The following is an 18886-nucleotide window of genomic DNA, read 5'->3' as shown; positions in this document are numbered from 1 at the left end:
TACAGCGAACTAAGTGTTATGATATCCGTTCTACTTTTTCTCGGAAGTTACTGAGTGGATATGGCAGACGTTTTGCATAAAAATGCTGCGATTTAAATATTATGATGTATGTTTAATGCACAGGGAGTAATAGAGATTAATAGGGATTAGTATTTAAGTTCTATTTTTTCTCGGAAACTACTGGTGTTATATGTCGGATTCTGTATAACTTAGAGGAGTGTATTTTGTGTCCATAATGAGTGTGTGTGTATATATTCTGTATATACATAATGCTTGTACTAAATTATGTAGATGTTACTTTGTCGGTAGCAGGCCAAATCTTATAGACGTATGACGTGTTGTGATGCTGACATGAAACGATGACGTGAACGTCTAACAATATGTTTACAGAGGGGTAGCGGCATATACTTGTACAAACGAATGCTTGTACATGAAGACAAGACGGAGACGAGTTCTTTGATGAAAGACAAAAATAGTGTATATCATAGCGATCTATATAATAAAATGCCTGTACATTTAAGATGTCGGTTGATGATGGTATGTTCAACAGTTGTCACAGTACATGTAAAACAGCTAATTTTAAACGACAAATGAACACATAACGGATTGTTCAAAGACAACATGACACAATAGTTATATTTATATATAACAGCACTTATTCTTTGGTTCCAGCCGAACATCTTTAGAGATTACAACGTTCTGTTCACATTTTGGCTATCTTGAAATACGCCGCTTCCTAGGGTCTAAGAGAAACTAACTCTCTCCCCAACTTCTAAGTCCCGTCTATACTATCTGACGACTCCTCCTCAACTCCATTCTTTCAACTAATTAACTTGGCTGTATATATTAAAACTAAACTTTTGTGCTTACGTCATTAGACTACACAAAAATCTAACAGATGACTTCTCAGTCACGTTTTATCTGGCCAAATATTTTGTTCATGTTCACTATATTTCAAAATTCATAAATATCATTTGTCTTTGTAACAAAATCTAATTTTCGTACCGATAATCATGACAATGCTTTTACATAATAATAACTTTTTTAAATAAACATCTAATTTTGTATAATAATAGTCGATCTTACAATCAACTATTAGCAAGCCTCCCTCAGGCGTCTTCTGGGTGGCTAATATATAATTCTGGACCGATCTGGCTAAAATTGTGTATTTATCTTTGTTGTGATAAGATGCAGCAAACTAAGTGCCATTGTCTTCGTTCGATGCACAGTTATAGATTGATAGGATTAATATTTAATGCAGAAATCAGTATAAATTAAACCATATTCCCCCGTCAATTCAGCATAAAACACTCATTCTAAGTCAACGGGCTATGACTTTTACCCCTTTTAATTATATATATATATATATATATATATATATATATATATATATATATATATATATATATATATATATATATATATATATATATATTCGAAGATTTCGATACTTTTTTGTTGACCAAGAGCGGAGGTCCGCTTGAAATATAAAAAATAACAATAAAAATATTAAATACAAAATGTAACATCGTTTTTCATGCTTCAAAAACACCTCATAACCTTTAAATCACTATCCTAGAAGCATACGTGGACTTTTAACCTTATATATATATATATATATATATATATATATATATATATATATATATATATATATATATATATATATATATACTTCCGAATAGATTTATCCCACAATCAGCTGGTATGGAAACCTGTGATTATAAGATTTACAAAATATTACTGATCGTAATATTCTATGTATTATCCTATCTAAATAGGAATTTCTCAATATACAGGATATAGCAAATAAAGCAAATTATATTGATTCAATGAAATTTAAAAAAAAAAAAAAAACTTTATTTAAATCAAGGATTTTTTATTATTCCAAGTAAGACAAAGAATACGTAGGAAATTTTATCTCCTTATCCTATAGGGTTTTGATGCCTACCATCTCTTCAGAGTAGAAAATGTTAGCAAATAGATATAACGGTATTCACCCTATTTGCTAAAGTCAGTTAGACATGGAAAATCATAATGATAAATTGATTAAATAGAAGTTACATAGCAGGGAAAATTCAAGAAAAGGATATAAAGGTTTAGTTCCAAATTGTGCGGTAAAATCCAAGGTATATATATGTTATATATATATATATATATATATATATATATATATATATATATATATTTATATATATGTGTGTGTGGGTTTTTTTATACATATGTATATATATGTTATATGTATATATATATATATATATATACCCTGCCACGCGTTGCTGTGGCTGAAATTGGCGCAATGGAAAAAGTTCCAAAATGAGAAAATGCATGTTTCTTATAGGTTTAATTTCACATTTCGTATTGGTACACAGTTTTTGTTTTTCCATTTTCTTGGCTGATGTAGAGATTTTCTGGTTTGGTGACTCTTGAACACATAACATAAATTGTACATGTGAAAAAACAGTCAGTGTGTAGCTGTAAGCCACACAGTTGTAAAGATTGTTCTCTGGGCTTTGTTGATGGTTATTGCAAACGACAATATAATTGGAAAATGCAGTTTTCTAAAGTGTAATGGTGTGTCTGGTTGAATCATATGAATACGTGGAATGAAGATATCTCCACCTGTGAAAGGTCCGCTTAAGATTGTTGTTTCTATGATATTGTTTGTTAATTTTATTTTACTGCAAGCCATGTGACATTGTAAAGTTTGGATTGGTTTATATTTCACAACATGATAATTAGTACACCAATTTTCAGTTGCAGTACATGTGGAGGCATCCCTGGCAAATCTAGCTGTTGGATAATTAATCTGTTTCCACAACAGTGTCGATGGATGTGTATGTGACTACCTCACTTCGAATTTTACGTTGAATAATAGCGTTAAGTTCATGGACGTCTTTGTATTGAGCTGCAAGTATAGCTCGGTACTCAGTCAAGTGGAAGTCGTATAATTAATTTGAATATCTGGAAAAAACTTTTTAACCAACTCTTCCTTTGATGTAATAAAATTACACAAGTTAAAAGTCAAAGAATGTCGCCCTTAACTTTGATCAGCCAGCACTTTTCCGTGCCCAATTTCCCACAAGTGATGCAAAAATTTCTGTGCGGATCGAGCAGTCTGCAACTGGACAAGCATATTTTGAATTAAGTTTAATGTCTTCACATTGCACCAAAAAGTAGAGTATTTGAGGGAAGCATTTATTTCATCTGCCGGTGTTGACTGAAGAATTACAGATAGCATTTGTCTGAAATCTCCTGCAAGCAATATTACTGCATTCCCAAATGGTCTGTCATTGCCAGGCAAATCTTGCAAAGATCAATCAAGAGCCTCAAGTGATTATTTGCGTACCATTGTGCATTTATCCCAAATAATAAGTTAGTATTTCTGCAATATTTTCCCCCATACTGGATGTTTTGGAGATGTTGAACGAGATTTTTGAAAAATTGAATGTTTAATAGTAGTTTCAAAGTAGAATAAGTAGTTCTCCTACTTGATAGCAAGGTCGCAGGTATTCCACATGCAGCAAGGGCTATGTTATTTTGTTACCGAATGGCTGCCAAAATCAAGTTAATTGGAAAGGTTTTACCAGTTATTCCTGGTGCTGTTCAAGGTAGCAGCAATTTCCAAATAACTTCTATTCTCACAATAAGTACGAGGGGCGTGCAATGAGTAATGCTCCTGACCCATTTCCAGTTGTCTGATCTAGCTGAAATTTTGCATGTGCAATGATTTATATGTCTACGGGTTATGTGGCAAATTGAACTAATTGTGGTTTCTGTTTTACAGGTGTTTGAACTGAGTCAGGTGTGAAATGGAGCGTGTTGAATGTCGAGCAGTGATCCGGTTTTTGTATTTGAAAGGACACACACCACAGGAGACTTTTGATGAAATGAAAGACACTTATGGTGATAATGCCTCATCATATGACCTTGTAAAACACTGGCACCATGAATTCAAACATGGCCGGAAGTCTGTGGAAACAGCTCCCAGACCTGGTCGCCCCCCTTCTCTATTGATGAAGCATCTGTCCGTCAAGTTGAGGCTGCTATTTTGGAAGATCGGCGCATTACTGTTCACCAAATAGCCCAGGATGTCAAGATTAGTACAAGGTCTGTGGAAACTATCATTCATGACCATTTCCATATGCATAAGGTGTCTGCCAGATGGATTCCCAGGTTGCTCACACCATTCCAGAAGCAAGAACGCGTCGAGTGCTCGAGGATGAATTTAGAGATGTGCCAAGAAGATGAGTCATAGTTTTTCAAAAGACTGATAATACAGGATGAAACCTAGGTCACTCACTATGATCCAGAGACCAAAGCCCTTTCAATGCAGTGGAAGCACTTGGACTCACCACCTCCAAAGAAGGCAAGGGTGTAGCCCTCCGCTGGCAAGGTCATGCTCACAGTCTTCTGGGACCAGGACGGAGTGGTGATGACAGATTTCCTGGCAAAGGGTACCACAATTATAGGAGCCTATTATGCTTCACTTTTGAGGAAATTAAGGGAAGCTATCAAAATCAAGAGGCGGGGCAAGATCGGCAAAGTTACCCTCCTCCTGCAGGACAACGCTCCGGTCCACAACTCACATGTCGCCAGATCAGAAGCACGGGTGTGTGGTTATGAAATCCTTCCCCATCCTCCCTACTCTCCTGCCCTTGCACCCTCTGACTTTCACCTCTTCCCAGCCATGAAGTTGTTTTTGGAAAGAAAGCGTTTCTCAGCTGATGCAGCCTTGATTTCTGAAATCACGTCGTGATTGGAGGACCAACCTGGCGTGTTCTACAAAAACAGTCTCCAGAGCTGCATCAAACGATGGGAGAAATGCATAACTCTGGGTGGTTCCTATGTAGAGAAAGACTAATAACTGTGCCAAGTTTCGTTGCTCTATTCCTATGGGAAGTGGGTCATGGGCATTGCTTATTGTACGCCCTCGTAAATTATGTGACTAAAATAGGATTTATCCAAGTTTGATAATGCCTTATTCACTGTAATTAATTGAGGAGACTACAATAGGATGAGGGATTAGAGATGGACAGATAAGCAGGAAAATATATAGATAGAAAAGAGAAAGTGAGGGGGAAATACAGAAAGAGAAGGAGATAGAGAGAGATAGAGGGAGAGTTAGAAACAGGGAGGGAGCGAGACAGAGGAAAAGAGAGAAGGGAAAGAGATAGAGGAAATTAGATAGAGAAAGGGGCTCAAAGAGAGATGAAGATGGTGATATAGAGAGATAGATTGAGAGAGAGAGTGAGAGAGAGAGGGAGAGATGGATGGAGAGGGTTATTAAGAGAGGGAGAGAGTGAGAGAGAAACAGAGGGTGAAGTACACTTCACCGGTTTTTTCCTGGATCAGTAGATGAGAAATCCTTCGGGACTGAGGCTATTTTTATTTTTGTTACTATCCAGAGTACCTTTTTTTTTGAGTGGGGCTAGATTTTCCACAAATTAGAAACCGACTGTGTAATCTGTACTTTCACCTAACAATTTAATAAACAAAGAGATATTTTAAAACCTGAATTTAACATGTAAATACTAATTTTTAAAAATAGTACGGTAACGTAAGTGCATAAGCGCCGCTTTATTTCAAATATTTATTTTCCAAAGACTGATAGAATGAATTAAACTTTAAGTGTTGTGCAATTATTTTCTCAGCGTTCGGCTTTTACCGGCGCATGACGTCAACAGCCGGATACAGTCAAACGTTGCCGATGAAATAATAACAACGCTATGTGAAAGAAAAAGTAAAGTAAAATTTTAAATAAAAAACACAAAAAAAAACACAAAAAAAACTACCAGTCATTTGTATTTCTTAATAAATGTTTGTAAAAAATAACATTTTTTTTGTCACAAAAATATAGTATTAGCATTTTTTGCAATAAATAATAGCAACTTCGTTAATTTTTACGACTTTCCCCAGCGTATTATAAACATCTCAACCTCCTCCTCATATTAAAAACGGCTTAGGAATACACACCACGTTCCCATGTTAAGAACGGCTTTCGAGGTTTGGGGGAATATATATATATATATATATATATATATATATATATATATATATATATATATATATATATATATATGTCGAATAATAGTTTTTTTTTTAATTTGATAATATTTTTTTATTTTTTAACCTTTAAAAACACAGTTAGATAATAAACAGTCACTCTTATAAAATTTCACGGAACACGGGCGTGTAAATTTCTAGTTTATCGATTTGGAACAAACCAGACGTTTGATTTGATTTATATATATATATATATATATATATATATATATATATATATATATATATATATATGGGGGGGTGATATATATATATATAAATATACATATATATGTATGTATGTATGTATATATATAGAATAATGATAAAAATCTATATTCCAAAATTCATGATGTTGACCATCTTATAATTTATTCCTTTAATTCAGTTGACATATACAATTCTTGACAGTATCTATTTCGTAGCGCAAAATCAATCACTTAATCATTATATCAACCAGTGAATTTATTATGCCCTTAACTCATCAGAAGAAATAGCAACAACCAATCCGTTAAAAGGAAATGATTTGACATGATTAAAATCCGAGAATTGGTAGAGAAGCTACATATACCTTTAATATGTTTCCATTACGCCATTTTAAAAATAAGGATTGGTATATATTATAAGAAAATATATTTCTACAGAGATATATATATATATATATATATATATATATATATATATATACACACACACAATAACTCCCTACGCAATAACTTAGTCAATTTTTAGTCTACAGACTCGAAATTTGATATACAGGGTTTGGAGATTGTGGAAAAATTTGGCGATTAAGGGATCAAAGTTCAACAATTTGACCTTTGAGAACTCTACCAAACGCCTCCGACAATTTTGGGTCTACACACTTGAAATTTTAGATATAGGTTCCATTGACATGGATCTTACTTAATAACTGGATTAGAGCCCAAAACAATAAATTTTAAGGGGGCATAATAGAGGTCAAAGTTAAAAAAAAAATTGACTGCTTTTTTTTTTGTTGCTCAGTATACACCTCCAAATACCCGGGCAATGCCGGGAACCCATGCTAGTATATATATATATATATATATATATATATATATATATATATATATATATAAGTGAACGTGTCAGTGTGTGTGTGTGTGTGTGTGTGTGTGTGTGTGTGTGTGTCTGTCTGTCTGTCTGTGCGTCTGTGTATATTTTCATTCGCAATAACTCTGTCAATTTTCAGTCTGCAGACTCGAAATTTGATATCCAGGGTACTGATAGTTTGGAAAATTGATGTGATCGGTTTTCGGCCAGAAATTTAGCGATTAAGGGGGCAAAGTTTAGCGATTTGACCTTTGAGAACTCCACCAAATTTCTCCGAGAACTGTGGGTCTAAACACCTGAAATTTTAGATATAGGTTTCTTGGACATGCATCTAACTTAATAACTTAATTTGGGCCCAAAACAATAAATGTTAATGGGTCATAATAGGGGTCAACGTTAACAAAATTGACTGCTTTTTTTTCTCAACATACACCTCCAAATACCCGGGCAACGCCGGGCTGGAATGCTAATCTATATATATATATATATATAAATATAAAAGTGAACGTGTCTGTGTATCCGTGTGTCTGTGTGTGTCTGTGTACATTTCCCTATGCAATAAGTCTGTCAAGTTTCAGTCAAGAGACTCGAAATATGATATACAGGGTAATGAGATTTGGGAAAATCGATGTGATCGGTTTTTGGCCAGAAATTCGGCGATTTAGGGGTCAAAGTTCAACGATTTGACCTTTGAGAACTCTACCAAACTCCTTCGACAATTTTCGGTCTAAACACTTGAAATTTTAGATACCGGTTCCTTGGACATGGATCTAACTTAATAACTTGATTTGAGCCCAAGACCATAGATGTTAAGGGATTATAATAGGGGTAAAATTTTAAAAAATTGACCACTTTGTTTTTTTTTTTTGCTCAACATACACCTCCAAAAACCCGGGCAACACCGGGCTGAAATGCTAGTATATATATAAAAGTGAACGTATCTGTGTGTCTATCTGTGTGTGTACATTTTCCTACACAATAACTCTATCAATTTTCAGTCTACAGATTCGAAATTTGATATGCCGGATACTGAGATTTGAGAAAATCTTTGTGATTCGTTTTCGGCCAGAAATGTCGCAGTTAAGGGGTCAAAGTTCAACGATTTGACCTTTGAGAACTCTACGAAACTCCTCCGATAATTTTGTGTCTAAACACTTGAAATTTTAGATATAGGTTCCTTGGAGATGGGTTTAACTTAATAACTTGATTTTAACCCAAAACAATAAATGTCAAGAGGTCATAATAGGGCTCAAATTTTAAAAAAATTGACCGCTTTTTTCTTTTTTTTTTTGTGCTCAACATACACCTTAAAACCCCCGGGCAACACCGGGCTGAAATGTTAATGTATATATATATATATATATATATATATATATATATATATATATATATATATATATATATATATATATATATATATATACAGTAGCGTCCAAAAGTTAGGGAACGATCGATCATTTTTTTTAATGGCTTCTAACTTTATCTATGAAAAAGAAAAAAATATTTGGTGAATTTTCCAATGCTTAATAATGGTAGTTAAAGAAAAAAAAAATTTTTTACTTTTTGATTTTAATATATATTAGTTTTTTTTTTTTTTTTACATATAAATAAATTTAATTAAATTACAGGCGTCCAAAAGTTAAGGAACGGGGGAAATTCATTCTGAAAAAATAAAGAATCCTTTCAGTATTTAGTGAAAAGCCCCTTGTTTTCAATCACACTACGGCATCTTTTGCTGCACGACAGAACCAATCGTTAACATGTTATAGGTGAAATATTATTCCAGGATGTCTTTATATATTCCCATAAATCATCAAGATTTATTTTTTTTTGGGGGGGGGGGGTCTGTGATCTTATCACCAATAATTTTCCAAAGATTTTCAATTGGATTCAGGTCTGGGCTCTGAGCTGGCCAATCCATAACGCAAATATTGGATCTATTTAGTTCTTCTAAAACTATTTTTGCTTTATGGCACGGTGCGTTGTCTTGCATAAAGATATCAGAATTAGAAAGATTAGGTACCGCATGTTCTCTAATCAATTCTCTGTACATTCGGGCATTAACTTTTCCATGAATTCTCACAAAAGGGTCAGTTCCTTTTGAAGATATCATGCCCCATACCATTATACTGCCGCCTCCAAATTTTACTGTACTTATAACGTACTTGTAATTGTTGTTGTTTTAGGTTATACAACGTAACATTTAGTACAGATGCCACGACCTTCTCTTAGTGATCGTCAGGAGCTCATTAATCTCCACATTTCTGGTTTATCCAATCGATAAATCGACCGCAAATTGAAATGTGATGAGAAAACGGAACGAAAGACTGTGCAAACGCACCAAAACACCAGCAGTGTTTGTGATGCCTCTAAATCTGGTCGTACTTGTGTTACTTCTAACAGGGAAGATAATGCTATCAAGATCTGCAGCCTAAGAAACAAATTTGAAACGGCTTCCCAGATCCAACAACAGTGCAATCTTGTTAAAAAAAAGTGCTCTCTTTCTACTCTCAAGAATAGATTAAAGGAATTTAATTTGCGAGGATATGTTGCAAGACGTAAGCTAATGATTTCTGTAAAGAATAGAAAGCATCGTCTGGACTTCGTCAGATGCAATGAAGGTCATTACTCTTCATATTGGTCAAAAAATTGGAAACTACTCGAAAACCTATAATTTTAAAGGTTTTTCGTGGGTGGGAAGATACTGTACCTATATTCAATCATAACCATTTGTTTTCCTAGTTTTGCATATGAATTACAAAATATCTGATATTTCCACAAAATATCTGGCCTTGATAGAGGGGGGACAAAAACTTTCTGCTATGGTTTCATATGATCTGAAATAACAGCAAGGGGAGACTTGATTCCAAGTATTTCTCATGTGTTATATCTCCCCTCTTTGGTTTTCATACATAAAGTAAATTTTATAGTGTATATGGCTTATTTGATACTGGTGATATTCATAATCGTACCCTATTTCCAAAAGAGGGGAGATATAACATATGAGAAATATTTGGAATCAAGTCTTCCCTTGCTGTCATTTCAGATCATTTGAAACCATAGCAGAATTTTTTTGTCTCTCCTTCATGAAGGCCAGATGTTTTGGGAAAATATATGTATATAATGATGATAATTTCTTTTTCCAGTCTTCGTTGCATTGATATGTGGCGGAAGTTGCAGTGTCTACCTGTTTTACGATTATCTTATTGACGGTAACACGGCCCGAACCATTTGTGAGAATAATTGCGGCACACTTCCGGTTTTCAACTCAAGCAATTTCCTTGACGAACCGTAAGACTATTTTGATTTTTCACTTTTAATAAAATTCTTTTAAATGTCAGGAATTTAAAATTTCATAAAAAGAATTAAGTACAGCATATTATTCACTAAATCAAACTTTGTGCGCCAATCGTATGATGATATAGACAGGTAGAGTTCATTTTAAACATTACTAGACTATGCGCGACCCGTTGAGTCAGTATTTATTATATATATTAGTAAGTATATTTCATCTTTCTCTTTCATCTCATCTAACTTTTTTCTCTGCCTTTATCTTATTTTTCTCTTTTTTCTTCCCCTACTACGTCAACAATTGCTATTATTTTAACAGTATCCTGGTCACTTGAGATAGGTGGTCTTTATTCTGTTGGGCTGAGGTATGGTTCCACATTATCCTAGGAGGTCCACTTTTCCAGGTTTTACGTTCTCATTCTTTGAGAATGGAGTAGTTTATTGCAAATCGTCTGAGGTGTCCCTACCGGGGAATACCGATAAGGCTTCTCAGGAATAATTTGTAGGTTAGAGTACTGTAACTTTTGGGTGCTTGCTTTTAATCTAACTTCCAGCAGCATATCACACCTTCCCACGGTGTGAAAAAGTTAAATACTTTGTCTTGATTATTGTGATTATGTTATGCGAAAGATCGACATTTCTTTTGAAGTAGCTGGGTGGGTTTTGCTATAGTTTTGAGTAATAATCCGACGAGTCGTCCTAGCGTGAGGCTTGTGGTGTACCTTTTGCCATCTGTCCTAGGCGGTTACACCAGTCAGTATTTATAGCTTAAACAACCGATCATAGTATTACAAGGTAGAAGTATCTGAATGTACTCATATTCATCATACTACCTTCCTCAATCTAAATTGTTCTGTGAAATTTGGATTTAATATTTTGTCTTTTTAGGGTCTGAACATTATTTATTATCTTTTTTCTTAATTTTTTTTTGCTTAATCCTCCTTGCAGTGGTGGCGTTTGACACACTGGTACCTCTGATTTCGAGTTCGAGGATATTTCCATTAGAGAATGTTTAATTATAGGAACAGTAATTTATAGCGCATCAAATTTCTTCAGTAATTTCTGTGACCTTTATAGTGTACTTATGCCTCAATTGATTCCAGTGTCTTTTGCATGGAAATTTGTTTCCTTTTATGTCGTCTATGGCATGTCCAATTTTTTTGGTTTCTATTCCTTCTTCTCTATAAGTTTGTCGGTTGGCTTATATACTTTAGTTATCTTGTTTTCTTTCTTATTTTTTTCGCATGAATAAGCAACAGCTTATCAAACACAGCGTTTTTCTTGACAACATTAACTCTGCGGGTGTTTTCTGGTTTGACGTAATCCTGTAAACCAAAATTTCTGCCAAAATGTCTGAATACTTCTTTCATTTTTATCCACGCTTTTATTTTTCTTCAGCGCTCGTTTAAATATGTTCACAATTTTTACGCTTGTCCGTCCGATCTTTGATATACTGTTACGTAATCAATTGACTCTGATTTATAGAATTCATTAAATTCTCCTACCGTAAACTGAGTTCTTTGTCGCTGACTAAAATTTTCGGGAGTCCAAAACAACTAAAAATTACATTAGGTGTGTTTATTGAATTTGTTGCAGTCGGATGTCTGCAATTAACAATTTCTGGCCACTTTGTGAAACTGTCCATGATGATCAAGTAATAAGATCCATTTATGGACCCTGCATAGACGATATGTAATCGATATACGTATTTGGTCATGCTTGAATGTTTACTGATGGATCCATTGCTGTCAGTGGGTATCATCTGCAGTGTTTCACGAAATTTTCTGTCTAATAAGTATAAATTCTCATTAAAGATTTCATTCATGACATCTCTGAACTGCCGGCTGAAATTCTTTCAAAAAATTATTTTGTAGAGTAGCCGGTGTATAGTAATACTTGTTCGCATATTGAAAAGTGTTACACTATTTCCTTATTTGGTACACTCGTTCAACCAGACTTGATTTTAATTTTTCTGATGAAATTTTCCTTCTTCGTTGCTTTGTTCACATCTTCTAGCGTAACAGGAAGTTCTCTAATAGTATATTAATATATAATATACTATGATAATTATAGTAATCTAATAATAGCATAACAGACCCGACGATTCACTTTCGTCTTTTAACATGCTATTACTGTTTTTCGAATGGTTCCGATTATTTAGGTATATATCATGATAACCCATTAGACTAACTTATCGTCTTTGAAGGTACATTTAAAATTATAAAATTACACCCCAACGTTATAGTCGATTTGCCGTATGGGTTGGTATACATTTTTTCGAGCCAAATATTGTTATTTGTGGTCTCTTTGCAGAATAAATTCTCTTTCGTAATTGAAATTTTTACCGTATAAATTATTGCTAATATCTCTTTTTCGATTTGATTGTAATTTCGTTCTGCGAGCAGTAACATTCTTGAAGCATGTGCTATTGGCATTGTAAACCTATCCTTGAATTTGCTAGGCAGTACAGCACCCAGTTCCTCATTATTAGAATTTTTTGCTACAGTGGATTTTCCTATTCGAATCGAAATGTCCTAACGATAAGTCTGCTAATAAAGAGGCATTTGTGTTTTAAAAATTATATTCACTTTGTGCCCTTTTTTAGCAAATTATTTAACAGAACCCTCATATCATATAGCTTTGCAATAATAACTTACTAATCCCAAGAAAACCTAGAGCTTAGTAACGTTATCATGTGTGGGCATATCCTTTATAACCGCAGTCCTTTTTGGGTCTGATTTTCTTTCTTTACTGTCAAGAGCTGGATTAAATATTTTGTCCTCTTTAAAAAGAACTCAAATTTTTCAGCACTCAGCTTGAACCCGTATTCCTCAATTCTCAGAAATGCTGCTTTAATATGGGCTTTCTTGCGTTACATTTTCGCTTTCAATCAAAAATATGCGATTGCATATTCCATACCAGCTAACAGTCTGCCCATTATTTGCTAGAATAGGCTTGAAGTTACCTTCAATCCAAAAGTAAGACAATTCAGTTTTAAAATTTCTTCGTGCGTGTTTATTTATGTCAGGTATTTCGAAAGTAAGCGTCAGACAATATCAACTTTGAAAACACTCTGCCTCTGTTACATTTAATGAATATATCTTCTGTGGGGGCAGTTGATATGCATAGTCTTTTAAACAGTCATTTAAACCCGTCGGAAAATCAGCAAATACTCCAAACCTGGCAATTTTGAATGATTGTTTTAATTCATTTGTTCTGTTGCGTAAGAATTAAACAAATCACTATACACATAAATATAATCAAAATGTACTATAAATTACATTTAATATAGAAAACAAATAATACAGTTTTTCTTGCGTCTTCTTCGGTATTATCTGCATTATTCCTTCTATATGTGAGCTCCTCTTCTTTCTTGTATCTAAATTCTCTAATTGAATTGATTGCATCAGAAAAAGAATAAGCGCTAATTTTGTAACTTTTCGGAAGATTTTTCGATTTTGTTTATATTTAATATATAAAGAAAAATCAGCCAGATTTTCGGACTTAGACTCCTATAGCATTGCGGCCGACAAAACCTTATTTGCTTAAGATCTTATTTTCAGTTATGTTCTTTCTAAAATGGGATCGGTTTCAGTTTATTCCAGAAAATACTTACTGCGTTGAGAAATTCGGATATATGGAACACAGCTTTCGTTTATTAACTAAACAGCACAATCTGCTTACAAAATTGTTAAAAAGAAATTTCTATATGTCTTTATTTGTTCTCGACTTAAAATAAACAATTATGTTTTATATTATTAATTCACCTATTTAGATTTTTAAATTAATTTTATATCACCACAGGAGGTACAATAATGAAAAAAAAACTATTACATATGTTGTTTTTATGAAATTTTATTAGAAGCTTTACCTGCGCCTAAAACGAAACGAAAATTCCATTAGTAGAGCTTTTTCTTCTAGACCTGCTCGTCTGTGGAACACAATACTGCAGGCTGCTTCTCAGTTGACTATAATATGCTCGTTTCAAATCAAATGTAAACAAGTTAATGATGACCCGTCCTCTAAAATAAATTAATTCATCCAATTTCCACCATCAACGATTATCGCGGTACTGTCTCACCTGACACCCTTTAACCCTTAGCGATTTCTGAGCTTTGATAACTAGTTACTATATAGTAAAAAAGAAAATAAGGTGCCTTTTTTGTCACTCCTTGATGTTTCATGGCTGATTATTAAATTCTTTCCAATATAAATTAACGTGCGCTGTTTTTTTTTTCTGTAAAACACATGAAATTAGTAACAATCACCTCTAACAATAACATTTTCCTTCAAAAAGGTATTAAATTGTATAACATTGTAGAAAACAAATATTCACTTTAATTAAGTTGCGAGCTTTATCGAGAAAAAAATAAACTTTTCTCTTGTTCTTATTCTGCAAGTCATACCACTGAAAATAATAGAAGCACTGGTCGTAGTCACCATCATTATTCTCTGCTCTTTTCGATAACCTTTGCAAATCACTTTGCGATATCGCAAAATTTGTTTACCATTGACTTTTCACTGATAACGATCATTGACTTTCTTTTGTATTTCAGTGACGATAAGTCTTCCGAAGGTTTCAGTACTCTTCGCGCCTTCTATTGGAGTTATGGATTGTTCTCTCCATTTTCAGTTTTTTTCCGTCCTCCTAACCCTACATGACCATTTTGTGTGATACCAACCGAGGCTGGCGGCATAATTTGGGGGGAGAGGGGAAATATAATTGAATTTCTCAGAGTTTCATTGGATTCGTTTAACGTTCTTTTTTATATATTTTGTTCTGCTTCAATAATATGTCTAGCTATATTTCCTGTCTCTTTGATAATCGTTTCAAAGCTACTTGCCATTGATTTTTCGCTGACAACCACCGATGCAATTCTCTATCTGTATAAGAGCCAGGTACGCCCTAAAATGGAGTAATGTTGCCACATCTTGGCAGGTGTTGCTCGGCACGCTCTATCCAGCCTTGATAGAGTTCAAAACCGGTTCCGAAACCTAGTAGGTGATTTTTTTCTTCCTTACTTCTTATTTCACACAGAAGAGACGTGCGAGTCTATCTCTGCTCTATCGTTATTTTCATGACCAGTGCTCGACTGAATTCCAGTCTATGAATTCCCTTATCAAACGTTCACAAAAACACTATAAACGATTCCCCCTCACTCTCTATATGTGCCTAAATATATCACCGATTCCATAAACAAAGCTTCTTTCCTACAACTTCCCGCCTGTGGAACACTGTTCCGCTGTCTTGCTTCCCGGTTGAATACAACATGGTTGCCTTCAAATGCAATGTCAAAAAGTATTTGTTGAGCCGCCTCCATAAATAATGAAATTCTACCCAATTTACACCATTAACGATTACTACACTACCACCTTACATTCATTAACCCTTATCCTCGTGTGGCCTTCGGTCTTTGATAAGTGGTGACTCCCAAGTAAAAAAAAAATGATCCACGGGATTTTTATCAAAATTCGACAATAATTCCAGACATATTTAATCTTCATAAAAGGACATAAAATAGTGCATATCTTCCGTAAATTCGTTGTCTGAGCAACCATCAGAATATCTGGAACGTATATTGTGATAGCTTTTTTTATATAATATAAGATTCGTGTACAATTGTTTCTTTTATATTTTTTTAGTTATTGGGTGGATAGTGATACCTGTAATATAAGTGGATGTGCTCAGAAAAAGAATGGAACCTGTCAGCCGAAACCTTGCAAGAAGAAACAGAAACTTTTTTGTCTAATAGGTATGTAAACATGTTAGATTGGAAAAATGTATTTATGTAAAAATGTACGTATGTATAATGTGTGTAGAAAATGTATGTATGAATGTAAAGAATGTAGGTATGCAAAAATGCAGTTATGTAAAAACATGATTATGTAAAAATGTACGTATGTATAATGTATGTAGAATGTGTATAGGCATGTAAAGAATGTAGGTATGTAAAAATGTTAGTACGTAAAATATAGCTATGTAACTATGCATGTAAATATTTATGTGTGTAGAGAATGTAGGCATGTGAAAAATGTATGTGTGTAAAAGTGTATGGTGTGTTAAACATAAATACGTAGTCATATAAAAATGTAATCATTTAAAAATGTAGGCACGTAAACAGTGCATGTGCCTAAAAATGTTTGTATCTAAAATGTATGTAGTTCAAAATGTATGTATGTAAAATATGAAGGCATATAAAAATGCACTTATGTAAAAATATACAAGCATGGAACAGATATGTTATGTAAACGAGGTATTGTGTTAAAATATAGGTATGTAAAAATGTAGGTTTATAAAAAATTATACTTGTAAAGAAATTAAGTAGCGACTTGCGAATTGCCTTAAATAAGTTTCTAGACTTTTTGTACAGGCATCTAACATTGTCGTAGACTCTTGAAAATTCTGTATGTTATTGCTACAGATCTTATGAGATGACTTACCAATTTTTATGATTTCATGTTCAAATGAACAGCTACAGTAGAAATTGGAATACACCATACTAAAGCCTAATTGTCAAAGCTGGTGTATTTTAAAAATACAATATAGGCGTGAGGACATTTTAGAAGAATGATATTCAATAAAATTCTGTTTTAAATTTGAAAAAATACCACATAAACTTATGGAACGCTTCAGACTGCTTTTGGACCATCCTGCAGACAATTTCTCATCCTCTCTATAGTCTAGACTTTGCTTCCTGTGACTTGTAGTTATTCCCTAAGCTCAAAGAAAACTTAGAGGTTGTCGTTAAAGACAATTGAGGAGATGAAAGAAGATCTGACGAGGGTCATTGACAAGTTCGCTCAAGAGGACTTCTATGTGGTCTTCCAGAGGTTGTTGGAACGGTACAATAAGTGCATTGAAGCCGGAGGAGATTACTTTGAAGAGTTTAATGTGTGTACTATCAATAAAATTGTCCATACGAAAAAGTCTGGCAACTTATTCAAGGCACCTCGTAGAGTTTACATTCATAATACCCGCCACTTTACTAGAGAACATAAAAATCAGGTGATAAAGCTTTTATTATTTTAGAAAATTTTACAACAGTGCGTAACTTCCTTTGCCGTTCTCTCTTGGACACGAGCATACTCTAATTAATCATATGTTAGTATACTTGCAGCATTCTCTTTAGATATTAAAACTCAAGTACATATACTTGGTGATTTAAAGGTCCATCACAGTAATTGGCTCGGTTTCTCCAGATATGCAGATGCAGCTGATAATAGCAAATATATTTTCTCTATATTTCTTGTTCTTGCACAGATTGCAACATTCCCGACTTGCCTCCCAGATCGTCAGAATCAGCAAGTTCATAATTTATTCTTCATTTCAGTGCCCGACGATTGTGTAACAAATGTCCATAGCCCACTCAGAAACGCTGTTCATCTTGTGATCTTGGTAGACATCATTCTTAATTGTTGACCTCAACTGAGAATCATTTGCCCCAAATAACAAGACACTTCAAAAAGACTGATCAGAGATGTCTTCTTATGTCCGAAATATCATAAACACATAAACGTATAGGTTGATTTCATCATTGTTACACTAATTGCTGTGGTGGAGCTACTTATATTACCTACGAATAAACTGATTTATACACAATAAATACCGGAAGATAAAGCCGTAAGATGGGAGGCAATATCCGGTGAACCAACAACCCTCACTTTTTTATGTTCTTATTAATAAATTTTGCTAGTCTGGGTCCGTATTCTGTTTTCCTTGTAACCCTTTAAACAGGGTTATAACACTAATAAATAAATGCTCCACTAAGCTAGCCTAAGTACTCTTCAAACTCTACAATAAACGCCTTACTGAATCTTGCTTCCCTGATAGCTGGAAAATTGCCTTTATCATACCAGTATTCAAGAATTTTAGCAGAAGAACTAACCAACTCAATTATCGCCCAATCAGTCTCTTCACTCTTTGAGTCATTAATCACCGAAACGTTAATACATCACCTCATAATTGCTACATTTCTTGTTGACCGAGAGTATGAATGCATTAGATAAGAAAGCTGGGACGAGGTTGGTAGCTCTTGATATATTCAAAGGGTTTGACAAAGTCTGGCATGAAGGTATTCTCTTTAAAATTGAATCATACTATATTACTAGACAAATACTTAGCATAATCAGATTTTTTTAGACAAGAGAACAATTCAGGTTGGTCTCAAACGCCATATGTCCAAACAATATGATATTACTGCAGGTAGATTCCATATCTCCAAGCAATATATTAATGCCAGTAGACTACAGGGGATCAATTCTTTGACCTTTATTATTCTGGATATTCATAGACGATCTCCTTAATATAATTGTGTCCGAGATTGGTATATTTGCTGATGACACTATGTTTTATAACAAACATGAACGAAAAACGAATGTATACATATATAACGTAATGACGGAAATTGACCTCCAGTCTGTAGTGTAATGGGGACGTAAATAGTAATTGCCTGTATTTTTGGTAATTGTCTGTATTGGG

The 18886-nt window shown here is 34.0% G+C and overlaps 1 protein-coding gene across 2 annotated transcripts in view; it reads left to right on the top strand.

Annotated features, from left to right (window-relative positions):
- The window catches only part of LOC145283616 (uncharacterized), a 104920-nt gene that overhangs the window by 69553 nt on the left and 16481 nt on the right, over positions 1–18886 (top strand). For both annotated transcript variants that reach the window (XM_080132558.1, XM_080132557.1), the window contains exons 2-3: positions 10263–10407; positions 16051–16160. In XM_080132558.1, the coding sequence (XP_079988684.1) occupies positions 10263–10407; positions 16051–16160 (255 nt within the window). The remainder of the gene's footprint in view (positions 1–10262; positions 10408–16050; positions 16161–18886) is intronic.

The sequence above is a fragment of the Euprymna scolopes genome, chromosome 8 (genome assembly GCF_053919585.1).
Source record: "Euprymna scolopes isolate OS-2025 chromosome 8, ASM5391958v1, whole genome shotgun sequence".
NCBI lineage: Eukaryota > Metazoa > Mollusca > Cephalopoda > Sepiida > Sepiolidae > Euprymna > Euprymna scolopes.
This window is presented reverse-complemented; position numbering and strand designations above follow the sequence as displayed.